This window comes from Oncorhynchus gorbuscha, unplaced genomic scaffold (genome assembly GCF_021184085.1).
Source record: "Oncorhynchus gorbuscha isolate QuinsamMale2020 ecotype Even-year unplaced genomic scaffold, OgorEven_v1.0 Un_scaffold_550, whole genome shotgun sequence".
In the NCBI taxonomy this organism is placed as follows: Eukaryota; Metazoa; Chordata; class Actinopteri; order Salmoniformes; family Salmonidae; genus Oncorhynchus; species Oncorhynchus gorbuscha.
In genome coordinates this window covers 529,785-546,638 of record NW_025745378.1, presented here as the reverse complement: position 1 = coordinate 546,638, position 16,854 = coordinate 529,785, and the positions used below count along the sequence as shown (strand labels likewise).

Genomic DNA, 16,854 nt, shown 5'->3' with positions numbered 1-16,854 from the left:
AGCTAGATTACACTACAGTCCAGACAGTAACTATCCCAGTTTCCCTTAGAAACTCACATAACAGCTAGATTACACTACAGTCCAGACAGTAACTATCCCAGTTTCCCTTAGAAACTCACTTAACAGCTAGATGACACTGCAGGTCTTATGCAGTGTGTAGCTGGAGTTGTCATATCCTTTGTAATACTGCAGGGTATATACGAACCATCTTTTCTTCCCACAGAGAGAAATGACCTTTTCCAGTAGGGCTTTTCTCCCACAGACAGCGGACTGCGGATAAGAAGGGTTGGACTCAGCAGTCATCCTGAGTTGCTCCTCTTACAGGCCCAAAGGCCAAACTGAGAGAGGGTTGGACCCAGCAGTCATCCTGAGGTGCTCCTCTTACAGGCCCAATATCAACAAGGCCAGCCGGCTTCTACCTTCCTAGTGGTGCATTCTACTAGAGTAGCTACATCGTGGGCCTCTGACCTCTGCTGTAGTTGTGCATTCTACTAGAGGAGTAGCTACATCGTGGGCCTCTCACCTATGACCTCTGACCTCTGCTATAGTGGTGCATTCTACTAGAGGAGTAGCTACATCGTGGGCCTCTCACCTATGACCTCTGACCTCTGCTATAGTGGTGCATTCTACTAGAGGAGTAGCTACATCGTGGGCCTCTGACCTATGACCTCTGACCTCTGCTATAGTGGTGCATTCTACTAGAGGAGTAGCTACATCGTGGGCCTCTGACCTATGACCTCTGACCTCTGCTATAGTGGTGCATTCTACTAGAGGAGTAGCTACATCGTGGGCCTCTCACCTATGACCTCTGACCTCTGCTATAGTGGTGCATTCTACCAGAGGAGTAGCTACATCGTGGGCCTCTGACCTATGACCTCTGACCTCTGCCATAGTGGTGCATTCTACTAGAGGAGTAGCTACATCATGGTTCCTGCTCCGAGGAGTTCCCCCTCAATGATATTTGCGCCTCGGCCAGTTGGGCTGTTTATGTGCTCTGTTGGATTACTCCAATCCTTTTTGTTGGTGCCTTGAAAAGGACACGAGGTGGAAGTAGTGCACGGCAGCTATTTAAAGTGGTCAGTCGCAGCACTACCCGGTACACGGTACTAATCTGAAATTCTAACTCAGAATGTACCCTGCCACGTGGAAGGAAACCATATTGGAGTGATCCAATAGCTCACATAACCGTGGTTACATACGTAACCTTCGATGTTCACTGAATTGCTAGCGCTAGTTGCTCAAAGATACCTAGCATCAATGCTAGCTTTGGTTAACACCTGCTGCGTGATGATGCAGTTTCCTGTTTAGGTTAGAGGTCACGCTGAAGTGCATTTCAAATATAACAGATTTGAAGCGATTTACATTCTTCCATACCAAACAGATTGCTCTCTCAGGTGTTCTTGGAAGATCACCATTGAAAGAACAGGAGAATAACACCAGTGTTCTGGGAAGATCACCAATGAAAGAACAGGAGAATAACACCAGTGTTCTGGGAAGATCACCAATGAAAGAACAGGAGAATGCATAACACCAGTGTTCTGGGAAGATCACCAATGAATGAACAGGAGAATAACACCAGTGTTCTGGGAAGATCACCAATGAAAGAACAGGAGAATAACACCAGTGTTCTGGGAAGATCACCAATGAATGAACAGGAGAATAACACCAGTGTTCTGGGAAGATCACCAATGAAAGAACAGGAGAATGAATAACACCAGTGTTCTGGGAAGATCACCAATGAAAGAACAGGAGAATGCATAACACCAGTGTTCTGGGAAGATCACCAATGAAAGAACAGGAGAATAACACCAGTGTTCTGGGAAGATCACCAATGAATGAACAGGAGAATAACACCAGTGTTCTGGGAAGATCACCAATGAATGAACAGGAGAATAACACCAGTGTTCTGGGAAGATCACCAATGAAAGAACAGGAGAATAACACCAGTGTTCTGGGAAGATCACCAATGAAAGAACAGGAGAATGCATAACACCAGTGTTCTGGGAAGATCACCAATGAAAGAACAGGAGAATAACACCAGTGTTCTGGGAAGATCACCAATGAAAGAACAGGAGCATAACACCAGTGTTCTGGGAAGATCACCAATGAAAGAACAGGAGCATAACACCAGTGTTCTGGGAAGATCACCAATGAAAGAACAGGAGAATAACACCAGTGTTCTGGGAAGATCACCAATGAAAGAACAGGAGAATGAATAACACCAGTGTTCTGGGAAGATCACCAATGAAAGAACAGGAGCATAACACCAGTGTTCTGGGAAGATCACCAATGAAAGAACAGGAGCATAACACCAGTGTTCTGGGAAGATCACCAATGAAAGAACAGGAGAATAACACCAGTGTTCTGGGAAGATCACCAATGAAAGAACAGGAGAATAACACCAGTGCGCATTTCGGAACACAGTCAATGTTTTTAACACGTTTTAACTTTTGATGATGTCATCGGGTATAACTTTTTAACTTTATATTTGTTTTCTACAACTTAAAGAAATGCGCCATTTTCACATATAGACAATGTGCTGTCAATAATGAAAATGATGAAGAGATTTTCCTTTTAATTAATTAATTGCTTAATTCATTGGAATTTCCTCTTTGTAAGTCTGCTGTTGTGTTGTGATGATGCAGTCTTCTAACAGTGTTTCTGGGGTAATACTGACACCTACTGGTTCATCATTGTCTTGACTGATCCCACAGAGAAAGAACTAAACTATAGCAATAGTACACTACATGCCCAGTACATTATTCATACATTAATACATTTATACATATATTTATCATTTATATTTTATTAATCAAATCAAATCAAATCAAATTTATTTATATAGCCCTTCGTACATCAGCTGATATCTCAAAGTGCTATACAGAAACCCAGCCTAAAACCCCAAACAGCAAACAATGCAGGTGTAAAAGCACGGTGGCTAGGAAAAACTCCCTAGAAAGGCCAAAACCTAGGAAGAAACCTAGAGAGGAACCGGGCTATGTGGGGTGGCCAGTCCTCTTCTGGCTGTGCCGGGTAGAGATTATAACAGAACATGACCAAGATGTTCAAATGTTCATAAATGACCAGCATGGTCAAATAATAATAAGGCAGAACAGTTGAAACTGGAGCAGCAGCACAGTCAGATGGACTGGGGACAGCAAGGAGCCATCATGTCAGGTAGTCCTGGGGCACGGTCCTAGGGCTCAGGTCCTCCGAGAGAGAGAAAGAAAGAGAGAATTAGAGAGAGCATATGTGGGGTGGCCAGTCCTCTTCTGGCTGTGCCAGGTGGAGATTATAACAGAACGTGGCCAAGATGTTCAAATGTTCATAAATGACCAGCATGGTTGAATAATAGTAAGGCAGAACAGTTGAAACTGGAGCAGGAGCATGGCCAGGTGGACTGGGGACAGCAAGGAGTCCTCATGTCAGGTAGTCCTGGGACATGGTCCTAGGGCCCAGGCCAGTTGAAACTGGAGCAGCAGCATGGCCAGGTGGACTGGGGACAGCAAGGAGTCATCATGTCAGGTAGTCCTGGGGCATGGTTCTAGGGCTCAGGTCCTCCGAGAGAGAGAAAGAAAGAGAGAATTAGAGAACGCACACTTAGATTTACACAGGACACCGAATAGGACAGGAGAAGTACTCCAGATAAACAAACTGACCCTAGCCCCCCGACACATAAACTACTGCAGCATAAATACTGGAGGCTGAGACAGGAGGGGTCAGGAGACACTGTGGCCCCATCCGAGGACACCCCCGGACAGGGCCAAACAGGAAGGATATAACCCCACCCACCCATTAACACTTAAATTACTGCACATACAAAGCATTTTAGAGCAATAGGATGAAATGATATTATAGCTGCAGTTTAAACTAGAAAAGGGAGATGTTTGTGTTGATATAATCCCAACTAGATGTCCATTTATTTTAAAGTTACAAACATTAGTGACCAGCACATACACTTTCTGGCCTCAAGCATTAGTTAAAGGTTCAACAATGAATTTGTGTTGGTTCAAATAGAAATGTTTTACTAATCATTCTAGAAATACGAGGAATATAAAAATATCCTTAAAAGATCATTATTTATAACTGGATGTATGTAAGATATTATATATTAAATGGCCTGGTTTAGGACATAAATCATGTATAGGTGAGATAGGTTTATGAACTTTACATTAATCATTTAGATAACTGGATTCATTGTTTAGGATACAGGAAGCCTGACAAGTTCAATCTTCATTTTGGGACCCTGAAAGTCAAAAACAAATACACTGTTATTTAGTTACTTAGTTACCTGAGTGTCCATCACTGACATCAACATCATTTGTTTGATGACATCTATTATTGGTTGATTGATAAGAGGTCGTACTCACAGGTGATTGGTCCGATGGTGACGGGGTCGAGGGGACAGAGGGGGTGACAGAGCGGTATTTCCTTTTGGTGCACATCTGAGGAGAGAGACGAGAAGGAGTCAGAGAGATCAAACACTGAGACAGAGAGACGGGACGGAGTCAGAGAGACCAGACACTGAGACAGAGAGACCAGAGAGAGTCAGAGAGACCAGACACTGAGACAGAGAGACCAGATACTGAGACAGAGAGACGGGAAGGAGTCAGAGAGACCAGACACTGAGACAGAGAGACCAGACACTGAGACAGAGAGACCAGACACTGAGACAGAGAGACCAGAGAGAGTCAGAGAGACCAGACACTGAGACAGAGAGACCAGAGAGAGTCAGAGAGACCAGATACTGAGACAGAGAGACGGGAAGGAGTCAGAGAGACCAGACACTGAGACGAGAAGGAGTCAGAGAGACCAGACACTGAGACAGAGAGACCAGAGAGAGTCAGAGAGACCAGACACTGAGACAGAGAGACGGGAAGGAGTCAGAGAGACCAGACACTGAGACGAGAAGGAGTCAGAGAGACCAGACACTGAGACAGAGAGACCAGAGAGAGTCAGAGAGACCAGACACTGAGACAGAGAGACCAGAGAGAGTCAGAGAGACCAGACACTGAGACAGAGAGACGAGAAGGAGTCAGAGAGACCAGACACTGAGACAGAGAGACCAGAGAGAGTCAGAGAGACCAGACACTGAGACAGAGAGACGAGACACTGAGACAGAGAGACCAGACACTGAGACAGAGAGACCAGACACTGAGACAGAGAGACGAGAAGGAGTCAGAGAGACCAGACACTGAGACAGAGAGACCAGATACTGAGACAGAGAGACCAGACACTGAGACAGAGAGACCAGATACTGAGACAGAGAGACGAGAAGGAGTCAGAGAGACCAGACACTGAGACAGAGAGACCAGAAACTGAGACAGAGAGACCAGACACTGAGACAGAGAGACCAGATACTGAGACAGAGAGACGGGAAGGAGTCAGAGAGACCAGACACTGAGACAGAGAGACCAGACACTGAGACAGAGAGACCAGACACTGAGACAGAGAGACCAGAGAGAGTCAGAGAGACCAGACACTGAGACAGAGAGACCAGAGAGAGTCAGAGAGACCAGATACTGAGACAGAGAGACCAGAGAGAGTCAGAGAGACCAGATACTGAGACAGAGAGACGGGAAGGAGTCAGAGAGACCAGACACTGAGACGAGAAGGAGTCAGAGAGACCAGACACTGAGACAGAGAGACCAGAGAGAGTCAGAGAGACCAGACACTGAGACAGAGAGACCAGAGAGAGTCAGAGAGACCAGACACTGAGACAGAGAGACGAGAAGGAGTCAGAGAGACCAGACACTGAGACAGAGAGACCAGAGAGAGTCAGAGAGACCAGACACTGAGACAGAGAGACGAGAAGGAGTCAGAGAGACCAGACACTGAGACAGAGAGACGAGAAAGAGTCAGAGAGACCAGACACTGAGACAGAGAGACGAGATGGAGTCAGAGAGACCAGACACTGAGACAGAGAGACCAGACACTGTGACAGAGAGACGAGAAGGAGTCAGAGAGACCAGACACTGAGACAAAGAGACGAGATGGAGTCAGAGAGACCAGAGAGAGTCAGAGAGACCAGACACTGAGACAGAGAGACGAGAAGGAGTCAGAGAGACCAGACACTGAGACAGAGAGACCAGACACTGAGACAGAGAGACGAGAAGGAGTCAGAGAGACCAGACACTGAGACAGAGAGACGAGAAGGAGTCAGAGAGACCAGACACTGAGACAGAGAGACGAGAAGGAGTCAGAGAGACCAGAGAGAGTCAGAGAGACCAGACACTGAGACAGAGAGACGAGAAGGAGTCAGAGAGACCAGACACTGAGACAGAGAGACCAGACACTGAGACAGAGAGACGAGAAGGAGTCAGAGAGACCAGACACTGAGACAGAGAGACGAGATGGAGTCAGAGAGACCAGACACTGAGACAGAGAGACGAGAAGGAGTCAGAGAGACCAGACACTGAGACAGAGAGACCAGACACTGAGACAGAGAGACGAGATGGAGTCAGAGAGACCAGACACTGAGACAGAGAGACGAGAAGGAGTCAGAGAGACCAGACACTGAGACAGAGAGACCAGACACTGAGACAGAGAGACGAGAAGGAGTCAGAGAGACCAGACACTGAGACAGAGAGACGAGAAGGAGTCAGAGAGACCAGACACTGAGACAGAGAGACGAGAAGGAGTCAGAGAGACCAGAGAGAGTCAGAGAGACCAGACACTGAGACAGAGAGACGAGAAGGAGTCAGAGAGACCAGACACTGAGACAGAGAGACCAGACACTGAGACAGAGAGACGAGAAGGAGTCAGAGAGACCAGACACTGAGACAGAGAGACGAGATGGAGTCAGAGAGACCAGACACTGAGACAGAGAGACGAGAAGGAGTCAGAGAGACCAGACACTGAGACAGAGAGACCAGACACTGAGACAGAGAGACGAGATGGAGTCAGAGAGACCAGACACTGAGACAGAGAGACGAGAAGGAGTCAGAGAGACCAGACCCTGAGACAGAGAGACCAGAGAGAGTCAGAGAGACCAGATACTGAGACAGAGAGACGAGAAGGAGTCAGAGAGATCAGACACTGAGACAGAGAGACGAGAAGGAGTCAGAGAGACCAGATACTGAGACAGAGAGACCAGACACTGAGTCAGAGAGACCAGATACTGAGACAGAGAGACGAGAAGGAGTCAGAGAGACCAGACACAGACAGAGAGATTAGAAGGAGTCAGAGAGACCAGACACTGAGACAGAGAGACCAGACACTGAGACAGAGAGACCAGAGAGAGTCAGAGAGACCAGATACTGAGACAGGGAGACCAGAGAGAGTCAGAAACCACCACACACAGACTGAGTGAGACCAGAGAGAGACCACAGACTGAGTGAGACCAGAGAGAGACCAGAGACTGAGTGAGACCAGAGAGAGACCACAGACTGAGTGAGACCAGAGAGAGACCACAGACTGAGTGAGACCAGAGAGAGACCACAAACTGAGTGAGACCAGAGAGAGACCACAAACTGAGTGAGACCAGAGAGAGACCAGAGAGAGACCACAGACTGAGTGAGACCAGAGAGAGACCACAGACTGAGTGAGACCAGAGAGAGACCACAAACTGAGTGAGACCAGAGAGAGACCAGACAGAGTGGATGAGTCAGCGGGAAAGATGCAGGACTCACTGGAGTGCAGGAGGAGCTCCTCTGGTCACACAGGCTGAGTCTGCAGTGCAGGAAGACGTCCCGGTAGTCCCCCTGGTACAGGAACAGCAGAGCAGAGAAGCGAGCCCTGAGAGACGAGCCGCTCTCCTCCACCCTCACCTGACGGAGTTCAGTCGGACATCTGGGAAACAGGGAGGGTCATGGGTTTAGGTTAGATAACGCAACAGAAAATACACAAACATTAGGGTTCGGTTCCCAGACACAGAATAAGCCTGATCCTGGAGTAAAAAGCATATGGAGAAGCTCCATGTAAAGTGTTAGTCCAGGACCAGACTTAATCTGTGTCTGGGAAAACCTCCTCCATATGTTCCTTGAGTATAAACCAAGACACCTGCACACATACTTGTTCTGAATGATGTAGTATCGCATGATGTCTTTAGGGTCGGGGATTGCGTGGCATAGCAGTCCTCCAGAACGACCACGAAACGCTCCGTCTCGGACTCCTCTACGGACACGCCCACGTGCAGCACGGAACCCACCGGCAAGGTGACTCCGCCCGCTGGGTAAGCCTTTGTGAAGTCGTCGCTGTGGTACAGAGTCATGTTGGAGCCCACTCTGGAGCCCTTACCGACTCTGGAACCCTTCAGCCTGTCAAATGGGCCAATAGGAGATTTGGTTTTGTTAGATTCCAAATAAACAGAGTAGAAAACTCACGGACGTTTAGTAAAGCTGAAACCAAGTTAATTCACCCACTGGGTCATACAGCAGCATAAGGCAACGACATGTTTCCACCAGTGGTAGTATATATATATATAGACCCCAATGTGGATGGAGCATCCTCCTTCCCTCTAAACATGACATGTTTCCACCAGTGGTAGTATATATATATATATAGACCCCAATGTGGATGGAGCATCCTCCTTCCCTCTAAACATGACATGTTTCCACCAGTGGTAGTATATATATATATATAGACCCCAATGTGGATGGAGCATCCTCCTTCCCTCTAAACATGACATGTTTCCACCAGTGGTAGTATATATATATATATATATAGACCCCAATGTGGATGGAGCATCCTCCTTCCCTCTAAACATGACATGTTTCCACCAGTGGTAGTATATATATATATATAGACCCCAGTGTGGATGGAGCATCCTCCTTCCCTCTAAACATGACATGTTTCCACCAGTGGTAGTATATATATATATATAGACCCCAATGTGGATGGAGCATCCTCCTTCCCTCTAAACATGACATGTTTCCACCAGTGGTAGTATATATATATATATATATACCCCAATGTGGATGGAGCATCATCCTTCCCGCTAAACATGTTTATTGCTCGGCAGGAAGTTAAGTGATGCAGGCAATAAACTGTTCCTTCTCCCAATGTGACCTGATCTCCATTCCTCACTAACCCACATCTCTCCATCCTTATCAGTTCCTGCAACCATGTGATTGCCTCTCCTTTACTCAAAACATTCCAAGCTTAACTGCCTCCACCACAAACATTCCTCCTTCAGATAACCATTAACATCTGGTGTAGAAACCTGACTATGGTACTCAATATTTGAGGTTTAGGAGTCAGAACCCATCAGTATAGTTTTAGCACTGTTACACAGCCAGCTTCAGCTACATATCTTGGAGGAACACCCAGAACAAACAGTACTGTGATGAGTGAGTGGACAAATGTCACGACCGTTGTATGAATAATTGGACCAATGCGCAGCGTGAGTAGAGTTCCACATTTTAACGATAGTGAAACTTCCAAAACAACAAAGACATAACGATCGTGAACTATGTAGCGCACAGAGGCACTCATACAAAACCATATCCCACATCGCAGGTCGGAATAAGGACACACTAAGTACGATCCCCAATTAGAGGTAACGATTATCAGCTGCCTCCAACTGGGAACCATACACACACCAACATAGAAATATAATACCTAGAAACCCCCCTAGTCACGCCCTGGCCTATTACACCATAGAGAACCTAGAGGGCTCTCTATGGTCAGGGCGTGACAACAGAGGAGGTGATAAAATCTTAACTAGTTATCTAAAGGATCATCAAGAACCACGGGTTTAGAGGATAAACTGTCTATACATTAACAGAATACTGACAGTCTGACATGTGTTAGCCTGCATTAACAGAATACTGACAGTCTGACATGTGTTAGCCTGCATTAACAGAATACTGACAGTCTGACATGTGTTAGCCTGCATTAACAGAATACTGACAGTCTGACATGTGTTAGCCTGCATTAACAGAATACTGACAGTCTGACATGTGTTAGCCTGCATTAACAGGATACTGACAGTCTGACATGTGTTAGCCTGCATTAACAGAATAATGACAGTCTGACATGTGTTAGCCTGCATTAACAGAATACTGACAGTCTCTCATGTGTTAGCCTGCATTAACAGGATACTGACAGTCTGACATGTGTTAGCCTGCATTAACAGAATAATGACAGTCTGACATGTGTTAGCCTGCATTAACAGAATACTGACAGTCTCTCATGTGTTAGCCTGCATTAACAGAATACTGACAGTCTGACATGTGTTAGCCTGCATTAACAGAATACTGACAGTCTGACATGTGTTAGCCTGCATTAACAGAATACTGACAGCTTGACATGTGTTAGCCTGCATTGCGTTACAGGGGCGCAACTTTGTTTTTAGAAGTTGGGGGGGCATAGTTATTATTGTTTTTAAATCGAGTCGGATACCCAGCCTACCCAACCACTCGGAGGCGTCCGCATGGTCCTAAAGTACACCGCTGCCTCGTATTGTATCACATTCCAATGATAAAACTGGTCAAAGATGCACCCCTGTTGTGTTACATTGTCCATGTTTTACAGTGTTTACTGTAACATCACCACTTACGACAGGTAGGGTTTGATGGCCACATCCAGGCTGGTCTCTGATTCCAGAGGGTAGGCACAGGAGAAAGGCACGCTCACGGGTCGCCTGAAGGACACGTCGGGGACGTGGTAGATGAATAAACTGTTGGAAAAGATGGCGTCCGTTCCGTTTGTCTGGTGAAAGGGGGAAAAGGGAAGAAGATTAGAAGCCAGGAGACGACCTCTCACCAGTTCTCACAATAATATCACTCTTGGACTATTGTATTTCAGTTCATCTGTTCATCATTTTCTGTTGATGGCAACATGTCTCACAGCAAGTGTTCTCTGTTGAACGTTTCGGTGAGGAACGGGGTGAACGGGTCTCTTCTCACCTCCAGAGTGTTTCCGCAGGCGCCCTCCGTGCGCTCCACCTGGTACCATACCATGCCGCCACGCTCTTCGTGAGCGTTACACCGGGGGTCGGCCAGGTTAGCGGTGGTGGCGTCCAGACCAGCGGCCTCCAGGTTAGTCCTGTTGAGACCCACCTGTACCAGGCTCCGCCCACATACTACCTCTGGGTGCAGCAAAACAGGCTGATCTGTAAGAGAGGAAGAGAGAGACAGAGGGATGAGAAACAGGCTGATCTGTAAGAGAGGAAGAGAGAGACAGAGGGATGAGAAACAGGTTGATCTGTAAGAGAGGAAGAGAGAGACATAGGGATAAGAAACAGGCTGATCTGTAAGAGAGAGACAGAGGGATGAGAAACAGGCTGATCTATAAGAGAGGAAGAGAGAGACAGAGGGATAAGAAACAGGCTGATCTGTAAGAGAGGAAGAGAGAGACAGAGGGATGAGAAACAGGCTGATCTGTAAGAGAGGAAGAGAGAGACAGAGGGATAAGAAACAGGCTGATCTGTAAGAGAGGAAGAGAGAGACAGAGGGATGAGAAACAGGCTGATCTGTAAGAGAGGAAGAGAGAGACAGAGGGATGAGAAACAGGCTGATCTGTAAGAGAGGAAGAGAGAGACAGAGGGATGAGAAACAGGCTGATCTGTAAGAGAGGAAGAGAGAGACAAAGGGATGAGAAACAGGCTGATCTGTAAGAGAGGAAGAGAGAGACAGAGGGATGAGAAACAGGCTGATCTGTAAGAGAGGAAGAGAGAGACAGAGGGATGAGAAACAGGCTGATCTGTAAGAGAGGAAGAGAGAGACAGAGGGATGAGAAACAGGCTGATCTGTAACAGAGGAAGAGAGAGACAGAGGGATGAGAAACAGGCTGATCTGTAACAGAGGAAGAGAGAGACAGAGGGATGAGAAACAGGCTGATCTGTAAGAGAGGAAGAGAGAGACAGAGGGATGAGAAACAGGCTGATCTGTAAGAGAGGAAGAGAGAGACAGAGGGATGAGAAACAGGCTGATCTGTAACAGAGGAAGAGAGAGACAGAGGGATGAGAAACAGGCTGATCTGTAAGAGAGGAAGAGAGAGACAGAGGGATGAGAAACAGGCTGATCTGTAACAGAGGAAGAGAGAGACAGAGGGATGAGAAACAGGCTGATCTGTAAGAGAGGAAGAGAGAGACAGAGGGATGAGAAACAGGCTGATCTGTAACAGAGGAAGAGAGAGACAGAGGGATGAGAAACAGGCTGATCTGTAAGAGAGGAAGAGAGAGACAGAGGGATGAGAAACAGGCTGATCTGTAACAGAGGAAGAGAGAGACAGAGGGATGAGAAACAGGCTGATCTATAAGAGAGGAAGAGAGAGACAGAGGGATGAGAAACAGGCTGATCTGTAAGAGAGGAAGAGAGAGACAGAGGGATGAGAAACAGGCTGATCTGTAAGAGAGGAAGAGAGAGACAGAGGGATGAGAAACAGGCTGATCTGTAAGAGAGGAAGAGAGAGACAAAGGGATGAGAAAATAAAGACAACAGAAAATAAGTTATTCAAGAACCCAAAATGAAAAGAAGGAATTACAAATGATCATATAAACTCTTCGAAAAAAGGGTTCCAAAAGGGTTCTTTGAATGTCCCCATAGGATAACCCTTTTTGGTTCCAGGTAGAACCCTTTTTGGTTCCAGGTAGAACCCTTTTTGGTTCCAGGTAGAACCCTTTTTGGTTCCAACCCTTTTTGGTTCCAGGTAGAACTCTTTTTGGTTCCAGGCAGGGGTTCTACTTGGAACCCAATAGGGTTCTAACTGGAACCAAAATGGTTATAGCTGGCACCAAAAAAGGGTTCTTCACAGGGTTCTCTTATGGGGACAGCCGAAGAACCCTTTTAGGTTCTAATTAGCACCTGTTTTTCTAAGAGAGTACAGTACATAGGTCCTCAAGCAGGTGTTTTCTGAGAACTCACCTGGCCTCTCACACCGCCAAGTGACCCCATCGGTGCTCACGCAGGTCTCCCCCGCTCTGCAGGTACTACACATTGCTTTTGGCGTAGTCGTGGAAACCTGTGACTGTGTTGTTGTTGTGGTGCGATTGTTCTCTACTGGCATTTCTGTAGATGTGACTGGTTTTGGTGTTGTGGTGGGAGCTGACACATCTGGAACAAGGAGTTAAACAGGAGACACAGTTATGAGGGAACATTCATCGCTCATGTTTTGAAAGAACTAGTATGCTGGTATTACCAGAATCAATATGAATGAATGGATGAATATGCTGAGTACTGTTGATATCTAGGGCCATAAGAAGAACATCAAGGTGCATATAACCAGCTGGTGAATGACTAAGCAGTAAACAGTTTAAAAATAAATACAACTTCAATTCAAAAGGCAGAACAACATCAACAAGCCCCACTCAGAACTTGGCAAAGCAGCAGGCGAAACCTTACATGCACAATAGGCGAAGTAGCACCCGGGAGGCATGACGAACTTGTACACAAAGTAGTTCCCAGGGCATGCCTTGACGTGGATGGGCTGAGACTGCACCCAGCAGCAGTCCCCATTGAAGCTGGCGCAGACTGCACTCTGGACAATTTCATCCACCTGCTGGGGGGGAGGAAACGCCAGCCACAAGGGAGCCTGGGTGCCGCACTGGAAGGAATCCACGCACCTGTCCGGCATGGACACGCTCTGGTTGCCGATGAACATGCGGTAATAGCCGTCCCAGCGGACGTTGCGGTCGCAGTGCTTGTTGCCCACGTGGTTGTTGGTGGAACGCCAGGCGTCGTTCAGGACCGTGTAGATCTTACAGGGGTTGGAGCACTGCTGGATGCCGGCGACCGTGATGCAGTCCTCCCCGTCGGCGCACTCGTTGAAGCCGCAGCTGAACCGGACATGGGCAAGGTTGGTGTTGGAGGTGGAGGTGGGGTAGGAGCGGCGGACACGGCGAGGGGCGTGGTGGTGGTCGGCGGTGGAGGTGTGGCCAGGTAAACAGATGAGGCCGTCTCCGGAGAAGCCCTTCTTACAGGTGCATGTGATGTCACCTGTCATGGGGGAGGTGTGGCAGACGGCTTGTTCGTGACACGCCTCGCAGCTGGTGACAATCGTACCTGTGGGAATTTGGGAATATATGGGTTCATCATCTTTTTAGGTTGAGGTATCATGATACAACTGAATTGTTTTGATGCTTCCATTTTTAGGTTCTGCCACTAAAAGAGCAGAGAAAGTCTGTTGTGTGGTGGGTTATATAATATTATACTGTATAAAAACACTTCACACATAATACATGTATCCCTGCACTGTCAACTCTAAACAAAAATATGTTGTTCAGAGTTAGATATGGCAGAACTAAAATAAGACAATGCAAAAATGAACAAATGAAAAAATGCTATACAGTATGGTTTATATCATATATAGTATTCATTATGAATAAACATAAATCATTTAATGTTTTAAATATACAGTGCATTTGGAAAGTATTCAGACCCCTTGACCTTTTCCACATGTTGTTACTTTACAGCCTATTTGTAAAATGGATTAAATCGTGTTTTACCCTCAAGGACATTCTGAGACCTGTCCCGAAGCCTCCTGCGTTGTCTTGGCTGTGTGCTTAGGGTCGTTGTCCTGTTGGAAGGTGAACCTTTGCCCCAGTCTGAGGTCCTGAGCACCCTGAAGCAGGTTTTCATCAAGGATCTCTCTGTACATTGCTATGTTCATCTTGCCCTCGATCCTGACTAGTCTCTCAGTCCCTGCCACTGAAAATCTCCCCACAGCATGATGCTGCAACCACCATGCTTCACCGTAGGGTTTGGTGCCCGGTTTTCCCAAGACGTGATGCTTGGTATTCAGGCCAAAGAGTTCAATCTTGGTTTCATCAGACCAGAGAGTATTGTTTCTCATGGTCTGAGAGTCCTTTAGGTGCCTTTTGGCCAAGTGGGCTGTCATGTACATTTTACTGAGGAGTGGCTTCTGTCTGGCCACTCTACCATAATGGCCTGATTGGTGGAGTGGTACAGAGATGGTTGTCCTTCTGGAGCTATGTCAGAGTCACCTCCCTGACCAAGGCCCTTCTCCTCCGATTACTCAGCTTGGCCAGGCGGCCAGCTCTAGGAAGAGTCTTGGTGGTTCCAAACTTCTTCCATATATGAATGGAAATCATGTCCAATTTCCAAATCATGTCCAATCAATTGAATAACCTACAGGTGGACTCCAATCAAGTTGTAAAGTTGTAAAAATATCTCAAGGATGATCAACGGAAACAGGTTGCACATGAGCTCAATTTCGAGTCTCATAGCAAAGGGTCTGAATACTTATGTAAATACATCATTTATGTTTTATTCAAATTCTAAAAACCTGTTTTCGCTTTGTCATTATGGGGTATTGTGTGTAGATTGATGAGGAAAAAATTAATTTAATCCATTTTAGAATGAGGCTGTAATGTAAGAAAATGTGGAGAAAGTCAAGGGGTCTGAATACTTTCCGAATGTAAAGTATAGTATATTTGTGTGTACCTGAGGTATGTCCAGCTGTTGATGTATTAAATATATAGTATATTTGTGTGTACCTGAGGTATGTCCAGCTGTTGATGTATTAAATATATAGTATATTTGTGTGTACCTGAGGTGTCCAGCTGTTGATGTATTAAATATATAGTATATTTGTGTGTACCTGAGGTGTCCAGCTGTTGATTTATTAAATATATAGTATATATGTGTGTACCTGAGGTATGTCCAGCTGTTGATGTATTAAATATATAGTATATTTGTGTGTACCTGAGGTATGTCCAGCTGTTGATGTATTAAATATATAGTATATTTGTGTGTACCTGAGGTATGTCCAGCTGTTGATGTATTAAATATATAGTATATTTGTGTGTACCTGAGGTATGTCCAGCTGTTGATGTATTAAATATATAGTATATTTGTGTGTACCTGAGGTATGTCCAGCTGTTGATGTATTAAATATAGTATATATGTGTGTACCTGAAGTATGTCCAGCGCTGGACAGAACCAGTAGAGGCACCAGCAGAGCCACCAGGATCATCCTCATCAACACTAGTTACTTCTACAGGGGCAGAAACGGGGAACACAACCTGAAGGAAAATACACTTATTATATTAATCCACACTTTATCCACAATTTACATCCACTGGAACGTCAGTCACGTTTAAATGCACGTTTGACCTGATTTAATTTGACTGTATCTATACAGGTCATCCTATGGTGATAAGAAACATTTTATTTTCTGTCACAAGACTGCAATTAACCCTGTTACAAAACATCTAATACAATAATAGATATTAAGCATGGACACACATTCTCTGGAGGATATTATAACAAAACATCTAATACAATAATAGATATTAAGCATGGACACACATTCTCTGGAGGATATTATAACATTTCAAACTCAGTGCAGGTATATTAATTTCACCAAACCAAAAAGAACTTTGTTTAACCATACAGTATGAATAGTGATCTGAGAGGAGTACTGACTTACCAAATGTTGATGCTGACTGCTGGAACCACCTGTAAACGAGGCATTTATACACTGGTTATCGGGGAGGGGGGAAGCGGGTCACATTGTGCAATATTCCCAGGGACAAGACCTTAGCCTGGGTCCCAGTCTGTTCAGCTCTCATTCCACTCCCTGCCACTCCTTGTCCTGATAAACTGTTTGACAATGACCCTGAGTAAAGGAGTGAAATGTCAGACAAAACTGACTGGATTTCAGGCAAACAATAGGTGTGGAAGAGGTTGAATCACAACTATAGATCCCAACTACAGTATAATCTTAATTTGATCACTCTGTTGTTGCTGAACATTTCCCAGTGTATTAAGAAGGCTTCTAAAGTTTGTCATTTCCACTCAGAAATATCAGACTTGATTTTATTTTACAAAAAATGTATCAACCCCCAATTATAATCTAGGTAGTAATTCACATTTTCTGTTGCTGCAGGATTATTTTCCTTCTGAGGCAAATTGGCTCAAATTACGATCCTACATCTGTATCATCGGT

At 45.7% G+C, this 16,854-nt stretch overlaps 1 protein-coding gene across 1 annotated transcript; it reads right to left on the bottom strand.

Moving 5' to 3' along the window:
- Positions 1-4,201: 4,201 nt before the first annotated feature.
- On the bottom strand, positions 4,202-16,362 carry LOC124018580 (pancreatic secretory granule membrane major glycoprotein GP2-like). The gene is made up of 10 exons (XM_046333914.1): positions 16,336-16,362; positions 15,819-15,928; positions 13,287-13,946; positions 12,810-12,998; positions 10,851-11,056; positions 10,502-10,653; positions 8,010-8,258; positions 7,632-7,791; positions 4,371-4,445; positions 4,202-4,246 (listed from the first exon to the last, which is right to left on the bottom strand). Exons 2-10 carry the CDS (start codon positions 15,883-15,885, stop codon positions 4,202-4,204), a joined length of 1,803 nt encoding a protein of 600 aa, XP_046189870.1. The 5' UTR covers positions 15,886-15,928; positions 16,336-16,362.
- Positions 16,363-16,854: the final 492 nt, after the last annotated feature.

What these genes read in the sequence shown, in the direction of transcription:
- LOC124018580 (XM_046333914.1), bottom strand. Translation starts at nt 15,885, where the DNA reads ATGAGGATGATCCTGGTGGCTCTGCTGGTGCCTCTACTGGTTCTGTCC. An exon ending in TTGGCGGTGTGAGAGGCCAG is followed by an intron (nt 11,057 to 12,809) that starts GTGAGTTCTCAG and finishes CCTCTCTTACAG; the next exon opens with ATCAGCCTGTTTTGCTGCAC. An exon ending in GGAGCTCCTCCTGCACTCCA is followed by an intron (nt 4,446 to 7,631) that starts GTGAGTCCTGCA and finishes CTCTCTCCTCAG; the next exon opens with ATGTGCACCAAAAGGAAATA.